We start from the raw sequence: 26760 nt of genomic DNA, 5'->3' as shown, positions 1-26760 counted from the left end.
TAACTTCATGGAAGATCCTCACTCCAAAGATTCAGAGGGAAGGTGGACTTGGGCAAGCAAGTCCTCAACAGGTCTCGTCCAAATGCAGTGGAGTTACTTGGGTTAGTTCTCCAACAACAACATCCCAATATAGAACACAGGGGGTTAGATTGTAGTCCGCCCTGTCAAGGTCCAATAGTGATCAGCTCTACTCTTGTAATCCTCCCTGTCAAGTACTGAGCTCCCCAGAAAGGTCCCCCACGTTCTGATCCGTCTCATATGTCCTTCTCCCTCTCTTTCTCTCTATCCCTCTCTCTCCCTCTGATTTGCTCTCTCACTTCAAACACACACCCTTGCATGGGACCACACACACACACACACACATACACACACACACACACACACACACAGACACAGACACAGACACAGACACAGACACAGACACAGACTCACACTCACACTCACACTCACACTCACACTCACACTCACACTCACACTCACACTCACACTCACACACACACACACACACACACACACACACACACACACACACACACACACACACACACACACACACAGGGGTACACCCACTCTCTCCTATGTGACAGTATGCGCTCGGAGCCTGCCAAGGAAAGTTGTTTAAATGACTGCTCTGCCGTGCCCAGGGTTATGGGCCACACCAGGGCTATAAATAGGGGGTCTATATTCCACAGAGGAATGGGGTGGGAGCCCACGTGTTGGTCTGTTTCAAGCAGGGAGCAGCAGCATGGGGAGTCATGTTTCTGGGGGCGACTGAGTCAGAGTGCTCTCACAGGGAGACTGGTGGTTATCTGCAGTGTAATGACAGGGGAAGAACCCAAGATGCCCATTTAGGACAGAAATGACATACAGGTCCAAAGGATGATTATACTTCAGCATAGGGCTTTTTATGTGTAAGATGTGTAAGAGCTAATAAACATTCTTAGAAAAGAATTAATTAGATCAATTCTGTGAGTGGTCTACATGACAAACAAGGTACTGTAACATATAATATACGGTTATGTTTTAATCCTAAAATATATGTGTGTACTGGGTGTCGTTAGAAATCAATCAAGAAAACACAAAGACATTTCTTTTGAAATAATTATAATGTGTCCTTTCTTTTAAGTCTGATACAAAGACATGCAATCAACACAAAGAGAAAAAAACAGCAATATATTTACAATTTACAAAGAATCACTTCTCTGTGAAAATAGCACTTATAAATATGATTTACATAACAAAATAAATATGTAAATTACCAATGTAGCTTGAGTTTTCTTCTGTTAAAAAATATGTTACAGAATAAAATTACAATTAGTAATACCTTTCCTTCTCTGGTGTGTTGTGAAATAGAGATCCTTTAAAACATAATTAAGCATTACATACAACATTATCATTATATTAAAACGTGATTTTCTATTCAAAATATAAGAAGGGAGTTACAATAGTGAACACTTAAAATAACCTATACAAAAACTCAAAAAAATCCTTTGAATGACTAAAGATTGTTGTTCAACAAAGCAGATCTAATGTGAAATTCACATTTTGAACCAAAGATGTACTGTATGTTTGGGAGGGAACTGTCATGGCTGAGCATGTAAGACATGTGGCTGTTGATTCTGTTCCGAGGTAAAAAAAATACTACATGCATTGGCACTGCGGCATAAATGAGCTAGTGTTGGTCCTGTGAGTGTGTTGAGGCCCACCTCAGCACCAGAATTAAGATACAGGAACTGGCACAGTGCAGACATTAGCACCTTTCTACCTCAGGATCTGCTGCATGTCTCACTGTGTTCCTGTAAAGACTCTACAATGGTTCTTTTGCCTTCCACATTGAATCATTACTTCTGTATGTACACTGGGACACATTTAGTTTTCCATGTTATGCATTTTAAATGATATTACACCAATTGTCCGAAAGGGGGCAACAAATAACACCCTCTGTTGTTGATGGATACCTTTTGCTTCAAATCAGCCTAGACAATATACTAATGCATGTAATAACAGTTAATTGAGAAGAATCTGGTGTGATAATTATGAGTTGATCCAGGGTGTGACCTGGGTTTTGTTGTCTTTCTTTCTCATCCTCCCCCTCTCTCTCTCTCTCTTTCTGTAAAATGTAGTTGTTTCTCTACCACCCTCGACTAGGATTACAAACCCAGTGATTCTCACACCATTACGGTGTGCCTATTCTTGATTTGGCAAAGACATATTGTGTGGGTATATGAGCCCCACAAATGCAGACAGACTTAGAATACCATATGTACTTTATATACTCTATATAGACTACTTTAAAATACAATTTCCTTAAGCCATTGCTATAGTTTTGACAATGTTTTGACAATGACAAAATGACAGCTATAAACATGGATAAAAGTTAAGGTAAAAAAAAAAAACAGAGTAAAAACAACAATGAGCATCCTTAAAACTGGATTACATTCGTGATTTTTTTTCTTTTACAACCAAAAGATAATTTAAAAGGAGAGTAGCAGAGAGGTGTGCCTTGTCATGGTGGCATGTTGCCCCAGTGCTCTTAACAGTACTGGGTTGTGAGAGGTGCTGTCGGGTGAGGGGTCAAGGGGTCGCAAGGGTCAGAGAATAGCCCTTAATTTTGACTGAGGTAAGGGCTGAGCTGAGGTGGAAGGGTAGGATAGGTTAGGGTGGGAATAGGTCAGGGAGCAATGGGGGGGGGGGGGGGGGGTCGAGGTGGAGCTGGAGGTATCAGATGTGGGGACCGGACAAAGAGACCGGCCCACCTTGGCTAAGATTGTTCCTTGTGTCCCTTTAGCTACCACTGCTGAGCATGCCCAGTAGCTTGCTGGGATCCATGCCCTGCTGGTGGGCCATCTTCTGCACGTCGAAGCCCATGTGCATGAGGAACTGGATGACGTTCATCTCCTGGCCTGTGAACTGGTCCCGGATTGTCGGGCAGGTGGGATTGCAGTGTGGCCATGGGCAGCTGTCAATCAGGTGCACAGGGCAGCCCTTGGGTGGGGCCTTGTTGTTCCTGCTGTTGTCATGGAGACTGCGGTCCCAGCAGTGCAGGGCTCTGGGCAGGGAGGTGCCTTTGACTTGCACGTCGATCCAGTAACTGCAATAGACACAAGAGGGCGCTGTCAACTTACAGACATGGTCACAGGCTCAGTACAGGAGAACAGCCAGGGGAACAACCTCTCTCTCAACACTGACAAGACCAAGGAACTGACGGTGGACATCAGGAGGAAGAGTCGGGAACAGGACCCCATCACCATCAATGGGTCAGCCGTAGACAGGGTCAGCAGTTTTAAGTTCCTCTGCGTCCATATCTCTGATGACCTCATCTGGGACATGCATACCAAACAGGTGGTGAAAAAGGCACAGCACTGCCTCTTTCACCTCAAACGGTTGGCATGGGGTCGAAGACCCTGCGGGCCTTCTACAGAGGCACAACCGAGAGTATACTGACTGGGTGCATCACTGCCTGGCATGGCAACTGCACTGCCCTCAACCACAAAGCGCTATTAGGGTGGTGTGGACAGCCTAGAGCAACACTGGATGTAAGCTTCCCTCCATCCAGGACATATACGACAAACGTGTGTCAGAAAAGCCTGGAGGATCATCAAAGATCCCAGCCACCCCAACCACAGTCTGTTCAAACCGATGCCGTCCAAGAGGTGAGGCCTCTTCCGGAGCCTCAGGGCCAAAACTCAGAACCTAACCAACAGCCACTTCCCCCAGGCGATCAGGCTCATGAAGCCCACTGTAGACAATTGACTATCTTCTCCAAGCACACCCCATGTATACGGACTACAATAACCTTAAGTTCACAGCTACTTTACTACTGAACTCTCTATTATCACTAGTGGCACTACTACCTGTACTTTTGTCACTTTTATCTTGTATTATGCCTATAATTTTTGTCACTTATGTCTTACTACGGTCACATTTTTTTATCTTGAATTATTATTAAATTATTATTGCCTTATGTCTTGTGCTGCAATGCAATGTCAGGAACCGAAGCCTAAGAATGTTATTCTCTTACACTCGTGACGTATGTGACGTAACAATAAACTTTTAACTTTAAACTTGAAACAGCGTGAGCAGCTGACCGTGACAGTGTAAGCACTTTAATCAGACAGGTGCATGCGAAAGATGAAAGACTGAGCGCTACTTACTTCCTGGTGATAACTTCATGTGACAGGCAAGCTGGAGCAAACATGGCCCTGGAAATCAAAATAAATAAATAAATGAGAAAAATATTTTTTAAGCACAACAGCACAACCTGGAATGCGTTACCATTCATTTCAACGGGGCTACCGTGGTTGGCACTAGTGTATGGAGTATGTATGGAGTATAGTATAGTGCTTACGGAACGTCTTTGAGCGTGTTCCGCAGCTCGATGCCCAGGTTCTGGATGTAGCGCCACTGGCCCTCCTGCACGGGCTGACCGGTCAGATGGATGTTGTCCACTGTTAGCTGGGCCTCGTCAAACAGCCACTGAACCACAAACACAGGGCCTGCAGAGTGGGGATGGTCATAGGGTCAGTACAAGCTGGATTCTAATCACACTCACACACACACACACACACACACACACACACACACACGCAGGCACACACTGAGGCAATGTCAACCGAGACATAATGAAATTCATGCACATATCCGTTATTCATCCTTTGCTGGCACTTACTCTTTATAGAGGGGAACACTCTGTACCCGAAGAAACAGTTCCACTCCTCTCCCTCATGGGCCTGCCTGCACCTCTCTGGCACCACTCCGCCCCAGTATCTGAAGGGAACAAGTCAAAGGTCAACCTTTGAAATGCGCGTAAGGTCCGGAGGTCAAACTCGTGCTACTGAACTACTGTATTCTCCACATTATGGAGCTTAGTACTTTCAATGTTTCAGTACTTTCAGGTATTCTGTGGAGAACGGACAGTGCCGTGCTACGGTGCACTCTTACTTGATGCCTCTCTTGATGGCCTCAGTAGGGGCACAGCTGATGGTGTCCACACAGTCGGTGCAGCGGTACTGTTTGTTGTCCAGGAACCAGCCCGAGTCAGACAGCCCCCTCACCTGGATCCCAGTGTGACCCAGACCTTCCAGCAGCTCAGCCACGGGGTCCACGTTCAGCAGGACTCCCGTACCACCCGCACTGTGGGGAACACATGGTTTATTTATTTTACTTTCTTTCTTTGGATTGAGAGCCAGGTAGAAATTACAGATATACAAAAACAATACTTTTAAAAATGCTTTCACAAAACACAAACAAAACCCATCGCCTCCCCCCACCCCACCAAATCCCAAGTACTGCATCCCAAGATAGAGGGTATAAATAAGTAAAAATAAATAAATAATAATAACCGTGATGATAGGCAATGAAGGTAATAGACAGGTATAAATAAGTACAGATAAAGAAAAAAATAAAGTAATCAGTTTCTAAGTGAGGATAAATGACATGGTCGTGTTGGGCTGTGTTATCACTCAGCATCCAGCACACATGTGTTAAGTTCAGAATAGATTTCAAGATCCTTCTGCTTGTTTATAAAGCTCTCACTGGCATAGCACCAGAATATCTGAAAGACCTTTTGCTAGCATATCAGCCCAATAGAGCTCTCAGGTCTTCTGATGCTGGTTTTCTCTGTGTACCACACAGAGATTTGGTGATGCTGCATTCTCATTTTATGCACCCAGATTGTGGAATGCACTGCCAGTTTACATTAGGGATACAACCTCAGCAAATATGTTCAAGTCAAGACTAAAAACCCATCTTTTTAATATTGCCTTTAAATTACTAAATAATTAAATTAAGATTATATAATGATTAAAGCACTTTGAGCTGAAACGTTTGCAGGAAAAGCGCTATACAAATAAAGTTATTATTATTATTATTATTATTATTATTATTATTATCAGGGAGGGTTTTTAGTTTGTTGAAAAAAGATATTGGGTTCCAGGTGGAATAGAAGCAGTCTTTGGACCCCCTAAGTGTGTATTTAATTTTTAACACATGGTTTATTTGTCAATGATTATACTATTATGATCTATTATGATGACATTATGAGCAACTGTGCTGCATTTTTCCTTTTCTGAAGATGTAACACATAGACAAGGCTTAAGCCTAATCCTGGACTAAAAAGCATCTTCAATGGAGATTTTACATTGAAAGTGTGATTTAGTCCAGGACTAGGCTTAAGCCTTGTCTGTGAAACCGGCCCTAGAGTCTCAGAGCAGGATTCAGCATTCAGCACATACTGTGCACACATTCAATGTACACACAATTATTGTACACATGTTGAAAACATAGTATAAACTAATATGTGAGCTCACCTGCTCCCAGCGAGTAGCAGAACTTTTGCGTTATCGAGACCCTTGGTCAACAGGTCCTTGACAACCTCCTGAATGATCAGGGACCCCATGAAGGCGTAGCCACCTGCAAACAGCACACCGGTGACTAACGCGATACATACACTGCATGTCCCTTCATGGATTACACATGCAATTACACATCTGTTGGGGAAGTAGATGAGTGATCTCTTACTTTGTTCTGTCTTGGCTGAAGCTCCACTCCATACATCACTGGAGCAGTAAGGGATGAACCTGGAGGAGACATTCACAAAATGTCAGCTGTCAAGTCTCCTCAAACACACACTCTCTCACACACTCTCTCACTCTCTCTCTCACTCTCTCTCTCTCTCGTCTCTTTAAACACACACACAAACACACACACACACACACACACACACACACACACACACACAGGAAAATGGGAACCTACACCATGTTGGCGTTCCACCAGTGAGGGTTTTCCTCCGGAAGTTGAGACAGGATCCCTGTGCCTGCAGAGACGACCGACGACAAGGCAATATAGAACATATATCATTAACCCGCACGCCACTCCCAAACACATCCCCATCTTCCTCATAATCACTGCATGGATTACAGTTATTATACCACAATGAGAGAGAGGCGTTTCCCTCTCTTCTAGTGACAGGCGCCAGGTAACCCAGTTCATTATGACTGGGTGTGGGTCTCAATAACACTGCAGATTAGCACAGATATATCCTGTCCTTCTCATTACTGAGCCTTTACTGTCAGGGCTGTACTTTGTTCATTGTGTGAGTGGAGCCAGCCCAGACCGTACTGGAGAACCACAGCCATTCTCTACCATCCAGTAGAGAGTGAGGAGTGGTGAACCACGGCAGTTTAGGCCGTCGACCGTGCAGCTAGCGAGTCTGACCTGTTTTGGTCTGAGGCCACTTGGATGAGCTCATCAGTCTCCTCATGGTCTCGTATCGGCTGTCACAGTTCTCTTTGTTGAAGCAGTACCAGCCACCTGAACACACACAAACACAGGCACAGGCACAGGCACAGGCACAGGCACACACACACACACACACACACACACACACATAATGAGTATCCTCTATTTCTGAAAAGAAAAAGATCTGAAAAGAAACAGAGATCTAAATAGACACGGCAACTGCATTGAAAAGATCAAAGCATCCATGATTTTTGATCCTTAAGATCCATATGCTGCAGGCTGTAGAGAACCCCAGGTTTCTATCCCCAGCTAATATCAGGGTCAGTGATATGAGGCAAGTGCATGCACAATGTGGTACTTCAGTACTCACCTTCCAGGAACATCAACCACCGTCGACTTCCCCGGGATTCCTTCAAATAGTACCTATAGACAAATGATAGGAATATCACAAATATGATTCATTCAATAAAATATACCCAGGGACAAATATTTCACTCTCTCTCTCTCTCTCTCACACACACACACACACACACACACACACACACACACACACACACACACACACACGGTATCCCAAAACAGAACCAACCAACATAGTGACACACACAATTGTGTAAATAACCATGCAATTATGCTACTCTCTAGACGTAGGTTCTATATTCATCCCTACAGGAACAACATAGATATACACACTGAATGCCCTCACTGTCCCCACAATCAGTACAGTATGAAAGCTATGACCTCATGTGTACATGTAAACACAGAGGACAGAGACATCTTGTTACTTTCTAGATTCTTATCTCTATTAGTAGGACGAACAGGGCTAAAACTGTCCCCCCCCGCCCCCACCCCCGATTTGAACTCACTGAAAACAATGTTTGTCTTGTTGACATGCCCCTCCTGGAGAAACCAATATCGTGATCAGACAAATGCACACCCAGGCCCCTTCATCCTCCTGAATATTGAGAGACAGCAGCATGTCTAGGTGTTAGTCCAAGTCAACTGCAGGCCAGTCAGTGTAGCAACACTGATAAGTACAGTAAGTACTGTCGTACCATCATCATATCCCCTGCTGTAACACTGATGTCATCATTCTTTAACAGTGGCCTCATAGACAACCTTTCATCTTCCGCTGGATAAAATCACGAATGCCCTCAGAGCTACGCGATGCAAGAATGAAAAACAGAGATGGGACGTGCTGCAAAGACGTACACACACACACGTACGGACACACGTTGGTTTCTTCGGGCCCATATACTCTCAGAGGAACGCTTCCTCACCAGCATCACAGAGAGTCTGTGTGAATACCACTCAAGGGTGGAGAGTTCATCACATTCTGGGCCAGAGGTAGAATAGAGTAGAACAATAGGATCAATAACTAAAAATGGGATGGATAACTGCACCAATAACAGGAGATCTATTCACCCTCAGCCGAGAAGATGGCAATGCGATAGTTGCACTCCATGTCCTCACTCTAATGAAGTGCAGAATCATCAATGAATTAGTTTCACTACGTTTTTATAACGTGCTGCCTTTCTATCTTCTTTTGTAGTCTTCCCAAGGTCGGGACATGATAATTACCCAGACACAGGCCGACAGTGATTCGTGGGGTGTCCCGTTCTCAGACTCTTTCTTAAGCCCTTAGTAAATCAGTGAGTCATGTTTTCATGCCATTACTATTATACTTGTGTCCTGTAGGCTTCAAGCTACATGCTCTGCTCTGCTAATACATCTCCAGAAAACTGACTTTGGAGCCTCAGGCAGACAACATCAATTATCCGTCACCCAATGACAATGCTACTACCGGTATGTCATAGATTCAGACCAGTGGAAGCTAGACTGTACCGATGTGCCCAACAAGCAGACGTGGCTCTGGCGTTTCCAAACGTGTCTGTGATGATCAGAGGCATTTGTTTTCCGAGCCAGGCCGTGAGTGTGTCAGCAAGAGGAATGTGTGTGTATCTGAATGGTCCTCTTTACCGATGATGCAGCTTTCTCTGAGAGGAAACTCCAGCACCTGCCAAAAATATCTCAGCATCAAAGGGGGGGGAAGTCTGAGGGGTGTTTACTCTCTGACACTGACTCACTCACGCTTTCGCTCTCCATCCCCCATTACTGAGTCCGACACTGCAACACACCGCTACTGCAGCAGCCTCAAGACACTATACATGTTACTTTACTGTAAGAATCTTAAAACTTGAAACTTAAGAGAACTGGACCTTCCTTCAGAAGATATTGAAGTTGTGAAGCAAGGCTCTAGCAAAGGATGGGGGGCTTTAACTCTGGACTTTCCTCAAGACACACCCCAAGATCCACAAGTTAAGATGAAAAACAGAATATGAGTAACAGAACTTCACATTATTCTGTTTTTTATAGTTTGTCATTTCTGTACTCATAAGTAAACCAGGAAGCACAGCACCCTTGAGGGCAGATCTGGGCTGCCAGACTGTACAATCCCTACGGATTTGTTACGGTTGAGGAAGGACAAGGAAGTCCTTGAGGCTGTGTGTGAGCTGGGCCAATATATATACAGTATATATATACTGTATATGATTTTACAGGGTGAACTAGCGATTGGTGGGAGCTGGGGGATTAGTATCCTCTCAACAGACACAAAGGTGACTGAGACAGCCATCTGCCAACTGCTACTGGCTCCTCTAAGCTGTGTTCTTACGCTGTGTTCCTAAAGAGCTAAGAGCTTTACAGGCCCAGTGTGTCATTCTCTATGAGGCACTTTGAGGTTTAAACAATGGAATTATAGGATACTAAATCCATAAAGAGACATCCATAGCCAGACATACTCTGCTGGGTCTGTCCTTCCTGGTACTGGCCGGCCAGAAGTACAGTACTAATGCACTAATTTATTTGTTTCAGTGTGCATCTTTTTTTCTCAAAGGTGAAATGAATTTACTGGGCTAAGGGGACATGGAAAATGATAACCAACATGGAGTGAACTGTTGTTCAACTGTTCATTGAAAGCTGTTCAGATACATATCATACTGTATAATATGGCACCCATAATTACCCCATGTCACACCTTCCTTTTATTAACTTCCCAGACAATGGTGGAAACTTTGAGAACCCTTAAAACAGGGACCTCTAACAGAGAACTATCATTAGATTACGTTACATTACATTACAATAGCTTTTTCAATGGCTCACTTAATACAATGCCTCTATGGAAATGTCATAGATGTCTCTGGATTTAGCCAGTAAACATTTCCCACCCTCAAAGTGAGTAGTAAAGTATAGCTTAGCAGCACACACAACATGGATCCCTTGATCAAAAGTGGAGCCTCGCGCGCCATGCAAGTGTTACCCCTGACACTGAAAGCTCTGTGCTGTTGCCAATTCAGCTTTTGTCTTTACCATTATAGGTCATAAATGATTTGAATTAGTTTCGAACAGCAATGAAAACCACAATGGCTATTGTTGAAGTATGATAGCACAAGACATCCAAAGCATCGGTTCAAATAACACAGAGTCTATGTATCCGTGACAGTAAATACAGCAAAGTATGCTCAATTTATTTGCGATTATTGTACAATTTTAGAGACAGTGGAGCCTGTTAGGTATCACAATTATTTTAGTGCCATAGATTATCCCTATTTCAATAGGGAACACATGCAAATGTGTTTTCACTTAACGACGGACTACTTTTATAATCCATAGGGATATAAAACAATAGATACATGTTAAATTGATTCATCGTCAACTAATATAGAAACATGGTAAAGAACACTTCAACATTTTGACTTTAATGGGATCAAATTGAGATGAGCAGGTGTTTTTGTTTTGTTTTGTTTTTGCATCCTGCAACAAATTACGTTTGCAAAAATAGACAGAAAATAAAGTTAAAACTGGACATTGCTCTACCATACGAACTATTTGGTGGGGGGTCAATCCAAATTAAACTGCCTACATAATAAAGCATGGTTATTTCCCACGTGCTGTCAGCAAATGTGCTCGATCTCAACACGATGACGCGATAACAGCATAAGAGCTTGGAAATCTATAATTTCCTTTCATTAAGCTAGATTTTGTATATTCAATAAATGTTTCTCTTGTTTAGTTTTCATTCATTGTGGAATCCTCTATTGATTTACGGCCAGTAGCCTAATCAAAGGAGAAGCTGAATCTAATGATGTTTAGCTGTGGGATCGTGTTTTGAGTGCGCAAGATCGCATCCTGGAGCTACATTTCAGTAAGTAGCCCAGACGGCAGTCTGAAAATGTAATTGTGCAGGTAAGCATCAGTAAGTAGCGGTAGCCCTACATACCCCGCTGGAGTTCCGTCGTTGCACGTGACTGATGTATTCTCCAAAAAGTGAAGCTTCATGTCATAGTCGAGCTTCTGCGCCGAGCACGGGTAGAGGGACTGCGCAAGGTTCTTCACCTGAGTCATGAAGTTGTCCATGTTCTCTTCAACTGCCGTGAAATCCAAAGGGAAACTCTCCGTGGTGTCACCCCGATCCCGATATGTGGGAGAAGGCGGTGCCCGCCGTGGTTGCGGGTTGCGACCACCTCGGAATCGTCTTGCGCCAAGAACTCCGGAGTGCATGAACACCAGCAGTAAAACAGAGGAAACCAATCTCATCGCTGTCATCTTTTCTAAAAGCAACCTGCAGCTTAGGTCTTCCTTTGATGTTGTTTTTCTCCGAGTTTAGTGTTTCTCCCTGGAGATTCTTGCTATGAAGAGATACAAATGAAAAGAAGCAAACAATTACGCACGACTCTCAGAGACAGACACTGAGTTGTTTGCAGATGATCGAAGGTCTCTCTCTGCGCCCAGCAAGACAGTTCTAAATCAACGATGGTTGAGATCGAAGCCTCTTCTCAGGTTGATGTGTGAAAAATATATAAATTAATCAAAGAACGGCTTCTCTCAGGATCAATGGAACCAACCTTCCCTGGTATTCCTATATTCTCTGAATCGAAGTAGTGTGACTCTCTCAAAACACACTGTCACTGCTGTTGAACCAAGCTTAGGGGTTGAGTTAATGACAATACTCATGCCATGCCCTGGAATTTTATTCAAACTTTCCCCCCTTCTCTTTCCTATAAGCCAATCACAGAAGAGGGCGGGACTCAGGGCATGATCAAGCGTGGCAGACTTCCCCCCTTTTAATTTATTGAGGGGAAAAATGTCCATGCGTTGGCTCTTTTGATCCGCGATGTTTCATTTGATGTGGTGTTTTTATTGGCTTTGAAATGCCTATTTCCCATTCCACACAAATTTATAGAGTGAGAATAAGCCTCTTGTTACACACTCGCCTTAAAAATCAAGTGGGAAAAGTACACAACACAAGATCATTACTCAAGCGAAACTGGATATTAACAACACAGTAGCCTAGTAGGCGTACTCTGCTGCTAGTAGAAACATGCTACAATTGTCTCACAGTTTCAGGATTTACGAGGAATGTAATAGGCCTGTTTCAATCTTCCAATAACAACAACAACAACAACAACAACATTATTATTATTATTATTATTAATAATATTATTATTATCAATAATGATAATAATAATATTGTTATTATCGTTTTGGTTATTATTATTAATATGAATAACAATAGTCATAATTATTTGTTTAACTGTTTGAATTGTTTAACTTTATTTCAATTAATTAATGTGGAAGAGAAACTGTCGTCTTTGAACTGCAATTGATGAAAGCAATACGAAATTTGAAACATGTTTTAATTTGTATTACTTCAGTTTAAATCGTTTACAGTTTGCTACTTGTATAACCCCAAGTTATGCGCACAGGTGTTTCGTGGTGCATGCATAATATGAAAGCATCCCTGTATTGTGTGCGGGCCGACAGAGCATCCTGTGTAATTGCTGTCAAGGAGATGGGACTCAAAACGTCTAATAACCTCATTACACAACAATATTTACCATCACACAACATCACAAACACTAGAAGCCTGTTTGTCTACTTCATATTCTTGAAACTGAATATTGTTGAAACTACCATAGGCCTATAAAAACGAACAATTACATTATTATTTTAAGAACGCTTGCATAACTTTGACATGGCAATTTAACTGCAATAGCAATATGCGGGTTTTAGATAATGATTCTCAATTGAATGATTTCGAAATAATTAAACATTTACCTTGTCTGTGCGAGCCTTTATTCCTACTGTAACCTAATGCAGGGCAATTCCAATCTTTTGACTTGGCTTTAGTGCAGCTCGGAGCAGGTTGTGTCTGCGGAGAGGGGACGCGTACAGTTTTTTATCTACAAGGGGCCCCTAAAGATCAAAGCAAACATCACTCTTTCTTTCTCTCCCCTCCCTCTGCAGCCCCTTCAAAACTTTCCTGTTCTACTGTATATTTTAAGTCAAGTTAAGCATCCTGAAGGGAAGCCCGCACCTTAACACAGGAATGCCCCGTTGCGGTATTTTAAAAAATGTTTCTACGACGTGTCTCTGAAACAAATCCTTAATCTGACTCATTCCGCACGTCACTATAAATAGAATCCGTGCCATCTTCGAAAGGTCGACCTAAATTGGACTACGGGGTAAATAATAAACAGATGTATTTGTCTCGATGAGTTTGTTACTTATCACTCACTATATTTGCGTTTTTGTGAATAGATTGCGCCCGTAAAATCTGTCTATCTGTCCCCTTTTCTTGTAACTGCATCATTCAGAGGTGTCAGTCAGTTTGAAATTAGATAATGGAAGCATTGTTGTTTACCTTGAAATGTACCTTATGTCTTTTGCAAAGCCAAATGAATAAACATTGCATTTGCAAAGATCTTTGAATCTCTTAAAAGACAGTCATGTTGAGAGCCCCCCGAGGTTCTCTGATACTCCTTTCTCAGGGTAATTGCTATGGTAATTGGTTTATTCCCGCTATGCGGGGAGGGGGGTCTGCTATGATGTCTTAATTAACCGTTGCGCACAATAAACACATAAAGGTATTAGTGTTTTATGGACTTTGTGGGATCCCTGAGTAGGGCGGCAAGATTAGAGAGGGATGAGGCACTATAGTGATAATGGGACACTTAACTCAGCAGAACCATGTAACTAAATCCCATGACCCGTTCATATAGCAACGCGGTTACCGGGGAGTTCGCTCTTCTGACAGCAGATCAATGATTGACATACAACGAGATGCCCATTGTTTGGAATGCTCAACAAGCTACATGGAACACGCTCTTTGTTTGGTCGTAGGCCTATTCAGTCAAATGTCTAAAAAAATCTGTCCATCAATCGTCCAGCGAGTGATTCCTTTTCACACAGTACAATTTCAGACACATTTTTAATGTTGGTCTGCAGAGCGTCATTGTAGAATGGGACCTACTGGCACATATTCTCAGCAACAGGTGTTTTGTACAACATGCATGTGGTAATACACAATATTTGTTATTTACATTTGATCAGACACATATATACACATGTTATTTATACAACAGATTGTTTGTACACCTATGCAAAAGAGGAATAACAATATTAATAAAAGGAATAATATATACATTTTTGAGAAATTGTTAGGGTTTTTCAAAGTGTTTACACAGATGAACAGCAAGGCTGGTCACTTCAAGCACATTTAAGTTGCAGAGTGATACAAATGAACAGTGTGTTCCGTAAAGGAGAAAGGACATCATAATAAAAAATAAAAAAGCAAACAATGTACAAAAGAGCTCATGAACTGAGGCCCATATCAATGTGCTAACGTGATTGGATCTAGTGCGGTAGCCAGGTAACCTGGAGGTGCAGTCACACCAGCAGGACTGATGGTATTCATTGGGGAACTTCAAACAGATGCTTGTATAGATTAAAACATGTGGTAGGGCCTAGGAGGGAATTGGTCTGTCACAGATTGAGTCTAGTCACTTTGACCCATACCTCCGCATTTTATTACACGTCATCCCTGAAAATGTAGCCCTTAAATCACTCACAGATGCACCCTGGCCTCTGACAAACACTACCAAGAAGAGGTGCCTTGATGGTGCCTCATGACAAGCTGGTTGAACTAACACTTCTTACCGAACTAACACTGCTTATTGTTATATTCTGTTGGGTATTTTACTGGCATGGGCTGCAAATGCCTCGACTGCAGAATCAGCTCATCGCCTACCTTTGTGTTTGTGCAGTTCATGCTGGTCGAGGTGACTGTGTATACGCTGTTTGAAACAACCAAAACCGTTTACTAGCCGATCAAAACAGCCTTAAGGCTCAGAAGGACATCTTGTTAGAAGCATCCCTCTGTGGTTCAGTCTCCAAAGTCTTTAGGGACTTACATGCTCTAATCTGATCAGAGAGTACCACTGTACATGAACGCTGGGACTGAATATGATGTTTTTACTTTGCTACTGTCGCTGTATGCTGTGCTATTCACTTCTCTGTGCACCTTATTTGAACTCCCACTGCTAAGCGAACTCCCACTGCTAGTCTCTCTCTCTCTCTCTCTCTCGCTCTCTCTCTCTCTCTCTCTCTCTCTCTCTCTCTCTCTCTCTCTCTAGCTCACTCTCTCTTTCTCTCTATTCCCCCTCTTTCACTGTTTCTCATCCTCTCCCTCTGTGTGCCGAGGACACAAATATCCCACACGAGTCCAAATGGATTAATCCCAGAATTAGGTCATTTGAAAATGACCCAGCTGTTCTGATGGCAGTCCCTCAGAAGTGCCCCTGTAGCCCCCCCCCCCCTACCCCCACCACCCCGACTACAGCCCTCCTATGAAAGTCAAAGTCTGTCTTTCATCTCCGATCAGTTGCATGTGCCCTCACAGATCCACAGGTTTTACTGCTTAACTCTGGGCTGGCAGCACCGACCATGTGACCATTGCCTGGCATTTAGACACATCACAGCTATGCGAACGCGCTCTGTCTGCTCAGCCTGCCAGCCCTCCTCACACATGCCCATCTTCTCGCTCCCCATGACTGTTAGTTTTGATTTGCTCATGCTGTTGTTCAGGGTCCATCCGTGATCATCAAATCCTGCTAGTTGGAACTGTTAGGTCAGGTTACATCAAAGAGATCAGGAGGGATCAGCCTCTTGAAAGGGACAGGCTCCGGCTCACTTCATCAGAAACAGGTGTAGGTCCTCATTGGAAGAACAAAGGAGAGATCACCATCTATAAAACCTTTGTATTTCACAGAATGGGTTCTTTAAATTCCTTCAAAGTGCCACCCCTCTTTTCTTCACATAGTAAGCATACTGTATGGTACCGTATGGTACCCAGTTCTATGGTATCAGGTTTGGATATATGGAGTTCAGCTTCACCACTAAACCCTCTGGAGGTCACAGTTCCACATAACCTTTGATTTAGAGGTCTTACGCCACAAAGTGTTAAAGTGTGGAAATCTGATAAAACTCATAACAAAGAGGGGAACGGAAATCTTATGAATAAGAATCAGGTGTTCTGAGTTAGTTGTAAAGTTGTTGAAACATTCAGAGACTTTGTGGGTAATATGATAATTGACCTTTAATTTCTCGCCTGGCTCAAATTTCAATGCTCCTCTTTCAAAAGTAAACTAACTAACCTATAACATTAATTTATGTTGTCAAATTGTCAGCAATTCTATGGTCTTTTTTTTAATCCACATCAAACCTTTGAAATCTATTTTTTTAATGTGTTAAAGGAAACTCTACCAACAATAGAGATCAGTTGGCTTTTTACGTTCACATTGTGTAGAACAATATTGTGTTCAAAATGTCTTTCTCTCATTGACCGTTATCATTTCTAGATTTGTGAGACTGTGCTCAATTTCACATACAGTATTGGAATGTCAATGTCTGACGTACCTGTCCGCCTTTAGTTTCTTAAACATTTAATTCCAGATGCTCTCCTACCTCTAAGGAAATTCCGGAAGCACGTCTCTACTTTTACGTTGTAACCATTGTTTAATACCAATAACAAACATGTACAGAGTTTTTTTGTGTTAACACATTGTATAGCCCCTTTCATGTGCCCTCACCACATGTTCTCTATATTACCCAGAGAATTAGTAAACAACCTTGATCCTGACTTGAGTCAAGAGGTGCCATCTAAGATGTGGACTTCAATGGAGAGTAAGAGGAGAGGCAGGAGACATCTGTCGAACAGGCTCTCATTTCGTAAGAGGAGGCCTTCTATTGGTTGCAGATGATGCCCTGTTCGATAAAAACAAACTCTTTCAAGATAGGACAGCTTTCATTAGGGGTCTCCCTGGTATAGAGAAATAATACGGTTGACATGGTTTGCATTGGTGTAAGTTGGGTTTGAGGGATTTGTTTTGATGTTTGTTGTTGATCCTCTGTCAGCATTATGTCCATGAAGTACAGTAGCTGATATCTGTTTCATTCTTAATTCTGTGTGTGGTGTGTGTGTGTGTGTGTGTGTGTGTGTGTGTGTGTATGTGTGTGTGTGTGTTTATGTGTGTGCGTGTGCATGCGTGGGTGTGTGTGTGTGTGTGTGTGTGTGTGTGTGTGTGTGTGTGTGTGTACGTGCGTGTGCGTGCGTGTGTGTGTGTGTGTGTGTAATCAAGATGGGACAGATACTGTACCTGGCTGCCTTAGAGGTACCAGTGCTACCAGAGTCTGGGGGCCCTCCTCCAGGAGTTTCCACTCATGCCTGGTGTCTGAATCACCGGAACCCCCTCGGATGCTCTCTCCTAGGTGGGGATAGGGGAGGGAGTGGAAACCAATTATCATCCAAGACATACTATTATTATCTGAGAGGAGACTGCCCTTCTTCCCCTCCGCTCACCATCTCCACAGAGATGGAAAGATAATCAGGCCTTTTGTTTTGGAAACATGTGTTTATACCATAAAGTTGGAGGACATGGAAAAGCCCTTTATTACAGGTCATGACAGTGGCCACGAAAGGTTATTCATTTACCTCTTTTTAACCTGGTGCAGTACATCCTCAGTGAGGAACATTTCCTTTGAATTATATAGTACTGAGTAATTATGATAGCATACCATATACTGACAGCGCATGCATTCTACAGAACCCACACAGAACCCACACATGTACAAAGGTTCCCAGAATTGAATCACCACTTCCAATATCAACACATTTAACTCTTGCATGGGTAAAATCAATCTGTATTCCTTGCGCTTTACACCAACCAAGACATTTATGACATGGCTTTTTTCCTCTCAGTGTGAGGATGAAGATACTGTAATCAAAGAAGACAATGAGCTGTGCCAGCCTTCTCTCCCAGCCTGGCACCTGCTTTGATGTCATATTTTTGTATAGTGGACGATGTCCCATGCCAAAGCGCACCCATCCCAGCCAACTGTCTGACAGGCTGCCTTTCATCAGGATTACATCATTCTGCTACTTGATTACTTTCCACAGGCACTTCCAGGCCTGGGAATTTTCTCCCAGGAATCTGGAATGATCATCCTTAACCCCCACCCTCCTATGTCTTGAAATGAAAGAAATGTGAATCTGACCTTCCCAGCATGTGCGGCTAATGCATTCATATTCACACTTATGTATTCAGCTCCCTGATATATTATGTGTACATGTTATTGTTGCCAGTGCCATGGTATTTTCTTTATTATATAGATACATTTGGTGGTGGTATGTTTATTTTCTTGTCATTGATGAGCACTCTTTTACAATAATTACCAAAAGGATAAATAAATGATCGGATAGTTGATGATTCGTAATCTATTTTATGTCAACAGAAGGGGATGGGTTTGGATTTTCAGGTTTTGTTTGTAAGTATATGTATATTCTTTCTCAGTGAGGTGGCACGGGTGGCACCAGATTACCAAGTCATCAAGCACCAAATGATCATTCATACCAGTGAGACTCAATAAAGCCCAGCTACGCCAATACAAAAGAGACGTCCCGTATGTTTTCATGGAGCTAAAAAAACATCAACAACACGCACACAGGACTCTCAAGTAACGCTTGTTGACAAGCTTCCTTTTTCCAGAATGTCCTCTTGTGTGGAGTTCAGTGATAAATTACAAGGTAGAATCTTAAATGTTTGCTTTCAGAGGAAATTGCTGCATGAGATGGATATTTATAACTAGATCCTCTGGGTCAGGCATGCTGGACTCTCTCTCCATACAGCCTCACTGGCCCCTTCTGTCTGTCTTCACCTGTATGGGGCGGGAGTGTAGGCCGTGTGGGCAGTGGGTCAGAGCCACACTCACCCGTCCTGTCCCCACATCAGACAGCACTTCTCCTAGACTTCCCTGGAGCTACAGTACGGATCAAGAGGTATTTGTGGCTTGGCCTCAAAAACAACAACAACAAGCTGGATGTCTATTAAAGGGTTTAGAGGGTTGTGTTTGTTAATCCTCAGGGGAGGAAACAAACCCATTGGGACATTTGATAATCAAAGTATTTTGCTTATTGACAAATAAAATGCCAATCCCTTATTTTACAAGGCTTATCATGTGTTAACAACTGTGATTCTTCATGTCAACTATTGTCTTTAATATCACATTAATCAACACTGTGTGCCGACCAAGTGGGAAACTTTGAAAAGTAGCCTCTATAGGGACTCTAGCTTTGGCAGGCATTTGCAGGCTTGGACTGATTGATACAAGAAGCAAAATGTGCATCTCCTCTCCCTTGTACAAAGCCTCTAAGTCCTTGTGGATTGTGTGCCTTCCTGAAAAGATCTTAACTTTCCTCTTAAGGTCACCTGTGGTCAGCTAATGGAAACATTTATTCAAAACAAGGTCATATATCTGTTTGGAAATACAGCAGCAACCCACTTCCTTTTCGCCTGTGGCCGGAAGAAGAGTGTTATTGGCGGGAAGAAGATGTGTTACTCAGATCTTACTCACACACTTGTGAGAGGACATGAGCAGTCAACATCAGAGAACCTCAATTTGTTTGTGTGATGACTAAGAAATGGAGTGTGGCAAGAATCTTTCTATGTGGCTTTAATCTGATCAGAAAAAAATGTGGAAAATGATGGAGGTTCTCTTTGGAAACCACACTTTCCAAACAAACATGCCTCAGTAACTGTGAGGTAAAAGTAATGACTACTGTATTGTAGATGATAGAGAGAAAGACCAAGATGATATATAGCTGCAATATGAGACTGATTTGTGTTGACATGACCTGGCCCAACAAATTACGATGCATGTTCAAGAACTGTTTACAGTCCGGTAGCTAATGTGTTATAGAGAACCAATCTATAAATGGAGAGACAAATTGCTATCACTGTCACTAGACTCACAGGGACATCTGTAACACAGGCGGGGACAAATTCCCATTCATCTAAATGTTCTCAGTAAGTTAGCTATTAAACAAACCCATAAAAGTGATAGTTAAGCTGTTGTGCCCCTCTAGGATTGATATAGTTAGGACTGAAGTTCCAGGAAAGCACATAGGCAGCGTGATCCCTCTAAAATGAAAGCACACCAGGCAGGTAGAGGACAGGACAACTGTAACATGTCTGAAGCGTAACCTGTTCCCTGGCCATCACTTTGAAACCAGATGAAGATCGGCTGCGGCCCTGAAGTCATTACACCTTCAAAGGTAATTAACACATGGCTTTTGTTTGGTCCCGATGAGCCCCAGATTGTGTAGGTACAGATGGTGAGGGGGGCGGACGACAGATACGAAGAGCAAGGTGTGCTTGGATGTGCTTTCATGTCAGCAGGAAGTGCTTGACCCCTGGCCCCCCCTCGACCTCAAATCTAGCCTGTCAACGCCACTTCCTTGAGTGCCCTGTAAAGATTAACATGTGGACAGACAGGGGGCTCCTGGACCCCTGTATGATAAGCGAGAAGACCCAGCTGGTATACCTGCATTACAAAAAACACCTTTTCGTTCTTTTTTCTGTTACCACATAAGGTAACAGTTACCACATAATGTGTCAAAAACATGCATAGATATATATATATTTTAAATGTTTGTAATATGGAACTTCGCTTTTCATAAGCATTGAATAAGTGAGTGATTATACAAAGGTGTACTCTCAACCGATTGGAAAAAGTGGTCAAAATGTTTCTGTTTACTCCAAGACTTTCTGTTTTGAATTTCTACTCTACCTCATGCTTAAAACCGCCACCTGGTACATTTCTTGAGGTGGTAAATAGCTGCACTTCTTCCTGTTGCCATCAAAGGGAGAGGGGTTGCAGTCTTGCCTTGACCTTGAAGCCACAGAGCTCCATATTGCAGACGGGTGTTCCTCCATTTGGACACCACTCCAGACTGTCTCCTTCACCCTTCTCCTCCCTCCTCCTCCCCCCTCCTCTGGTCTTTCTCCCGCAAGACAGAGAAGATGGGCAGCTTCATAGGTAACGTGAAGTGAAGCTGAAATCAAAGTCTCTAAATGATGACATTTGTGCAGATACCCAAACTCCAAACTCTAACTCCTTTTTAAACGTCTGCATTTCTTGTAAATGATGCTGGTTGATAGTCTACTAGAATAGGAGAAATCAATGACTGGATATGACATCTTGATGCCATTGGTTTAATGACGCAGGATTATGGCATTTTTATGTGATGGGTCTGTGTGAGCTTGTGTTCAGGAATGCTGGTGTCAATACTGAATCTTTGTGAACAATAACGGGTTGGATCAAAGATGATATGCCTGTTGGATTCAGGGCAGAGGAATGTTCAAATAATGCCAGCTAGTGTCCTAAGTGTTACTCTGGCAACAATGTCAAAGTCATGTTGCTGAGCCATTGTCAGCCAATATGTTTATAATTGAAAAGCATTTAGTATTGATTAGTGCTGTGGATCTGTGTTCTGCCTCTCTATGGATCCTTATCCAACTGTCTACATGGTAACAGACTCCAGTCCTCCCCTTTTCAATCAGGAGGGTCTGACGGTTTTTTTTCAGTCTTTTTTTCAATTTCTGGTTCCCATCCCTCATCATCTGTGCGTCGCTGTAACACACACTCACACACACACACACACACACACACACACACACACACACAGACACACAGATACATACACACACACACACACACACACACACACACACACACACTGCTCCCTACAGTTTAATATGAATCATTTCAAGCAGACACTTGGATCTGTGGGTCAGCGGTCTGTCTCAGGAGAGTGTTTGATGATGGCGTTTTATTGTTCCAGAAGGTCAAGTTCTTCAAAGCTCTCCTTCTGTTCTCTGCAGGGCGGCCGGGCCGCAGCTGTCGGAATACGCTCTGCTTTGTGTTTTTATATGAGAAAAGAGGTAGGTCAAACCCACTCTCAAAGAAATGTTTTTACTGGGGGTAGGCACACAGTGGACACCATAATATTGTTGTTCTGCTTTTTTCTTCCTCTCTTTTGTACTGAAGAGGGGGGAGCGTGTGAATCCTGTTGGTTGGGGCGTCACCTCTTCCAGGTTCTCTGCTGATCAAATAGCCTATTTGACATCTCTTAGTGATGCGCAGGCAAACAGACATGTGGGTTTCTGTGTGTGTGTGTGTGTGTGTGTGTGTGTGAGTGAGTGTGTGACTGTGAATGTGCAGGCAAACTGGCATGTGGGTTTGTGTGTGTGTGCGTGTGTGTGTGTGCGTGTGCGTGTGTGTGTGCGTGCGTGTGTGTGTGTGTGTGTGTGTGTGTGTGTGTGTGTGTGTGCGTGTGTGTGCGTGTGTGTGTGTGTGTGTGTGAGTGTGTGTGTGTGTGTGTGCGCAGACCACTAAATTGGGCTCTACAGCACGTCTGCTCCCGTGTGTTGTAATGTGCTGAAAGAGAGCTTTGCATTGTGGAAAGTGCTGCCCAAGGTCCAATAACCCAAGGTCCAATAAGCCGATCTGATTGTCAATGTTCTAACTTATATTTCGTGAATATTTATTGGTATTTTTCTGTCTTGTCCATCAGCCTCCCAAGGCTGAAATACAGACAGTACATGTTTGAGGCTTTTTGAATCCTATAAACCTTTATAATCATCTAAAATGTTCTTGACATCAAAGGGCTATAGCGACCATATCTCTCTTTTGTGTTGCTATTCATGCTGTGACAAACTATTACATATTTTAAAAAACTATTGAAAGTACATCTTTAATCCGAAAATGCCTTATTAACCTGCATTTACTCATGACAGTCGAGATGTCATCAAGCCTTTGCAGTTGATGGAAGGCTCGTTATCCCTGAAGACGAAGTGGACATAACTGTGACCACTTTAGGGGAGGAGATACATTTATGTCAGTCGACCTGACCTGACGAAACTGTCGCTTAGAGTTTCTGCTACTGATAAGACACAGACACACCCACGTGACACCATATATTCTACTTTACTCAGCACTCTGCTGCAGATGGAAGAATCAGACAACACTTCCAATCCAGTAGATGATGGGTCCAAAAAAGAGACTGCGAAGGAGGCGAAAAGAACCCATGAGCCCAGAGGAGCAGCCCCTTGCGCCACCCAGTGAGGAACTTACAGGGCTAGACCATATGTCAACTAGCAGCTTTGTGCCCTTCTCCTGGACAGGGCACAGACTAGGAGGTCCTATATCTGATGGCATTGACACCACAAGTAACTCAAGGCCAAGAGCTAGTGTCTTCAACAAACCTCTCAAGTCTTGGAGGTCCACCACAGGCCAAAAGACCCAAAGCCAGCAAAGATGTAAAGGTAAGATGGATGGGCATGGGTGTGTGACTCAAAGAACCCCTCTCTGACCCCCCATCCCCATTCAACTGACCACCCTGAAACGCTGACTTACAGGCAGTCTCACTGTGAAGCTGCTCCACCCTCACCCTGCCCTCACACAGGATGTCAACGTAGACTTTTTTTTTTTGCACCAGCAAGCTGAAGAGGGCCCTTTTCATGCTGTTGCTTAGCATTTGAAGTGTCCAGTTGCAAAACACATAAGCTTGAAAAGGTCTGTGGTTTGTGCCTTTGATAGGTGGAATGTTCTTTTGGACTTTCTTACAAAACGCTGGGTCAAAATGCACCGGAGCTTGCTAATTTATTTTCCAGTTTAACATCCACATGGAATAAGAGTGACTTTGTTTCCTTGTGAGTATCTCCTGCCTTTAAATGCTGCTCACCTTTAATGTCATAGAAATAACAAGCTGTTTCCACCAAACTGCTGTAACTAAACCACAGTTTCTGTTTGGTTTGCTCCATTGAAATTCACAGTCACGTAATAAGAACGAAAACTGTCCATGCTTACTCCGCAATACATCAGTAGCCACTCACAGATTGGAGATAAAGATTACTTTTTAGCTGCACTAGGTACAATCAAATTGGAGCTGTGTGGATATTTCACGGTGCACATTGACAGAGCCGGTTTACTTTCCTCCAAGAGCCTTTAACATTGAAGACAGTTGTCTGAGAAAGTTTGCCAGATTTCGCAAGTGTTGCCTAATTTGCCTGTTGTCTTCCATTCCCTTCCAAATAATGGGAAACTGATTTAGAACATATTTGTTTTACACAACAAATGCGATCTTCACTTCGAAAGTGAGTGACCATAATATACGTAAAAAGCTCATTCATTGTTGTACTCTAGTTAGACAACATCATTGAACTCACAGTAGCAGTAAGGGGTTTGTGCTCAAACAAAATGCTTACTTTGATCATCTCCCATTGGTCTTTGATCTCAGTCTTTCTGAAAGGACTGATAATGATGTTTAATTGATTATGTAGAAAGAGGGAGTTCTGGTTTGGTTTCATATCATTCATTTCTCCTTTTTTGTCTCTGCTTTGCAAAAGAAGATCACTCGCATGCCATATCGCCCGTTCTCTTTCTTCTTCTAAAACAAATAAAGACGTCAAACATCAAAGCTGTTCTTGGTTAATAAAAGAAGACCTCAAATATTTTCCATTATGTTTGACATGGTTTTGGATTTCGCCATCCAGAGGAACAACAACAGGACGGAATAAAATGACGCTTTTTTGTTGTTGCTCAGTTTCTGTGTTACGGAGGTTAAGCAGACCAAACCGGCGCCTGTTCTTTGATGTCAGTGGCTCTAATTATTCAAAGGTAGTCTCTCTCCCAGTGCTGTTCTCAGACAAGAGTGATCCTCCCCCACAACACACACATACATCACTGCTCTCTCCATACTGTCCCTTCCACACTCTTGATTATGATTTTGAGATTTCCCAGCTAGAACAACAGCCAGTCAGAAGATCACTTCCCCTTTGAAGTCAGCGTCAGTCAGTTGTGTTCCTGTCCCAGGCCAGAGCACTGACCCCTGACCTGGGCTGATTACTTCCGTGGCGCAGCCGAGCAGAGATAACTGTAAATACAGGCCTTTGATATCCGCCTGAGAGTGGGAGGGTCGGCCTCAGGGAAGCGCATACGCACGCATGTGCACATGTACGCGCACACGCACGCACACGCACACGCACACGCACGCACACACACACACACACACACACACGCGCACGCACGCACGCACACACACACACACACACACACACACACACACACACACACACACACACACACACACACACACACACACACACACTCACTCACATATACGCCACCATATGGCAGAGGTCAGAGAGACATGAGTATGACTCCTGATCAAAGCTTTGAACGATGATATTTCACCCGGTCCTTTCCGAAATCAGTGGAACTATAAGCGGAAGACTAATGAAATGTACACTCTAAATCTTCCTCCTGTTTTCAAACTTGAATGAATACATTCATCAGTAAGTGTTTTTCTTTTCATGAAAGTGTGTGAACTTATCTGTTTCCACTTTCTCAAAAGTTGTGTTCCCGAGTGATGGCTGTGAGTCGATCCAAATTCAATAATGTGTGTTCCAGCATGTCTGGGAGTAAGAAATAGAGATAGAAAGAGATGGAGACAGTGAGGCTGTTAGGATTACTACTCTTCTGGCTGGAGCTGCCTGGTGCAGTCTATTAGAAACAGTATGGGATAAATCACTCTGTGGTGTAGGAAAAGGACAACACTGTCAATGCTCAGCACATCTATCAGCCAAGAGAGAGGAAGGGTAGTCTGGCATGATGATCCTCTACCTTAAATACCTACTTAGCAGACCTAAGCTTTGAGTGACTTACCGATGAATACTCACAAAATGTAAACACATGTTCATATTATTCACAAACAAGTCCATACTGTACACATACACGGAAGAGGAGAGATACAAGTTGCATTTAATGTACAAAGACATCACCAAGTTGCCGAAGTTACTTCTTGGAGAATGCTGTTATGATGCTATCAGAGTCATGTTTTTGTGATTAATACGCCCTGGGTAAGAGGATTTGAGGTCCTGTGAGAACACCATGAATGTATAAACACTATGCCTCTGGCCCATTTAGTCATTATTGGAATGACTGTTGACATGTTCTGCTAAATGAGACCAGAGTAAACCGCCTTCTCATGTGAGAGACAAATGAAGATGAGCAGATGGGAGTTCCTCAACAGGGACTTTCACTCTGTCCTCCGCTGTAATTATGGTCCTTCTTCTTTACTCTGTACTTTCAATAGACTGTGGTATGTTTTTAAAAAGAAAATAACCCAGAGAAAAAGTCAAAAGACGCTGGCATGTTGGACTGAATGTTGCTTTTAAGCCCAGAATAGTAAACACAAGGCCTTGTAATTTGCTGAATGCTTTTGTCATCTTTACCTCTAATTTCTCTTTCAGCATCAAGAAAGTGCCAAACATGAAGAGT

General features: G+C 43.0%; 1 protein-coding gene across 1 annotated transcript; it reads right to left on the bottom strand.

Annotated features, from left to right (window-relative positions):
* Positions 1-2784: 2784 nt before the first annotated feature.
* Positions 2785-11847, bottom strand: notum1a (notum, palmitoleoyl-protein carboxylesterase a; the record flags this gene model as incomplete). Its single annotated transcript, XM_080524860.1, has 11 exons — positions 2785-3091; positions 4155-4202; positions 4349-4496; positions 4670-4767; positions 4942-5133; positions 6309-6411; positions 6520-6578; positions 6757-6817; positions 7219-7314; positions 7613-7665; positions 11522-11847. 11 exons carry the CDS (start codon positions 11845-11847, stop codon positions 2785-2787), a joined length of 1491 nt encoding a protein of 496 aa, XP_080380986.1.
* Positions 11848-26760: the final 14913 nt, after the last annotated feature.

This window comes from Nansenia antarctica, assembly GCF_963989245.1.
Source record: "Nansenia antarctica genome assembly, chromosome: 2".
NCBI classification, from domain to species: Eukaryota; Metazoa; Chordata; class Actinopteri; order Argentiniformes; family Microstomatidae; genus Nansenia; species Nansenia antarctica.
Note: the sequence above shows the minus strand (reverse complement) of the source record. Positions and strands in the feature narration are given on the sequence as shown.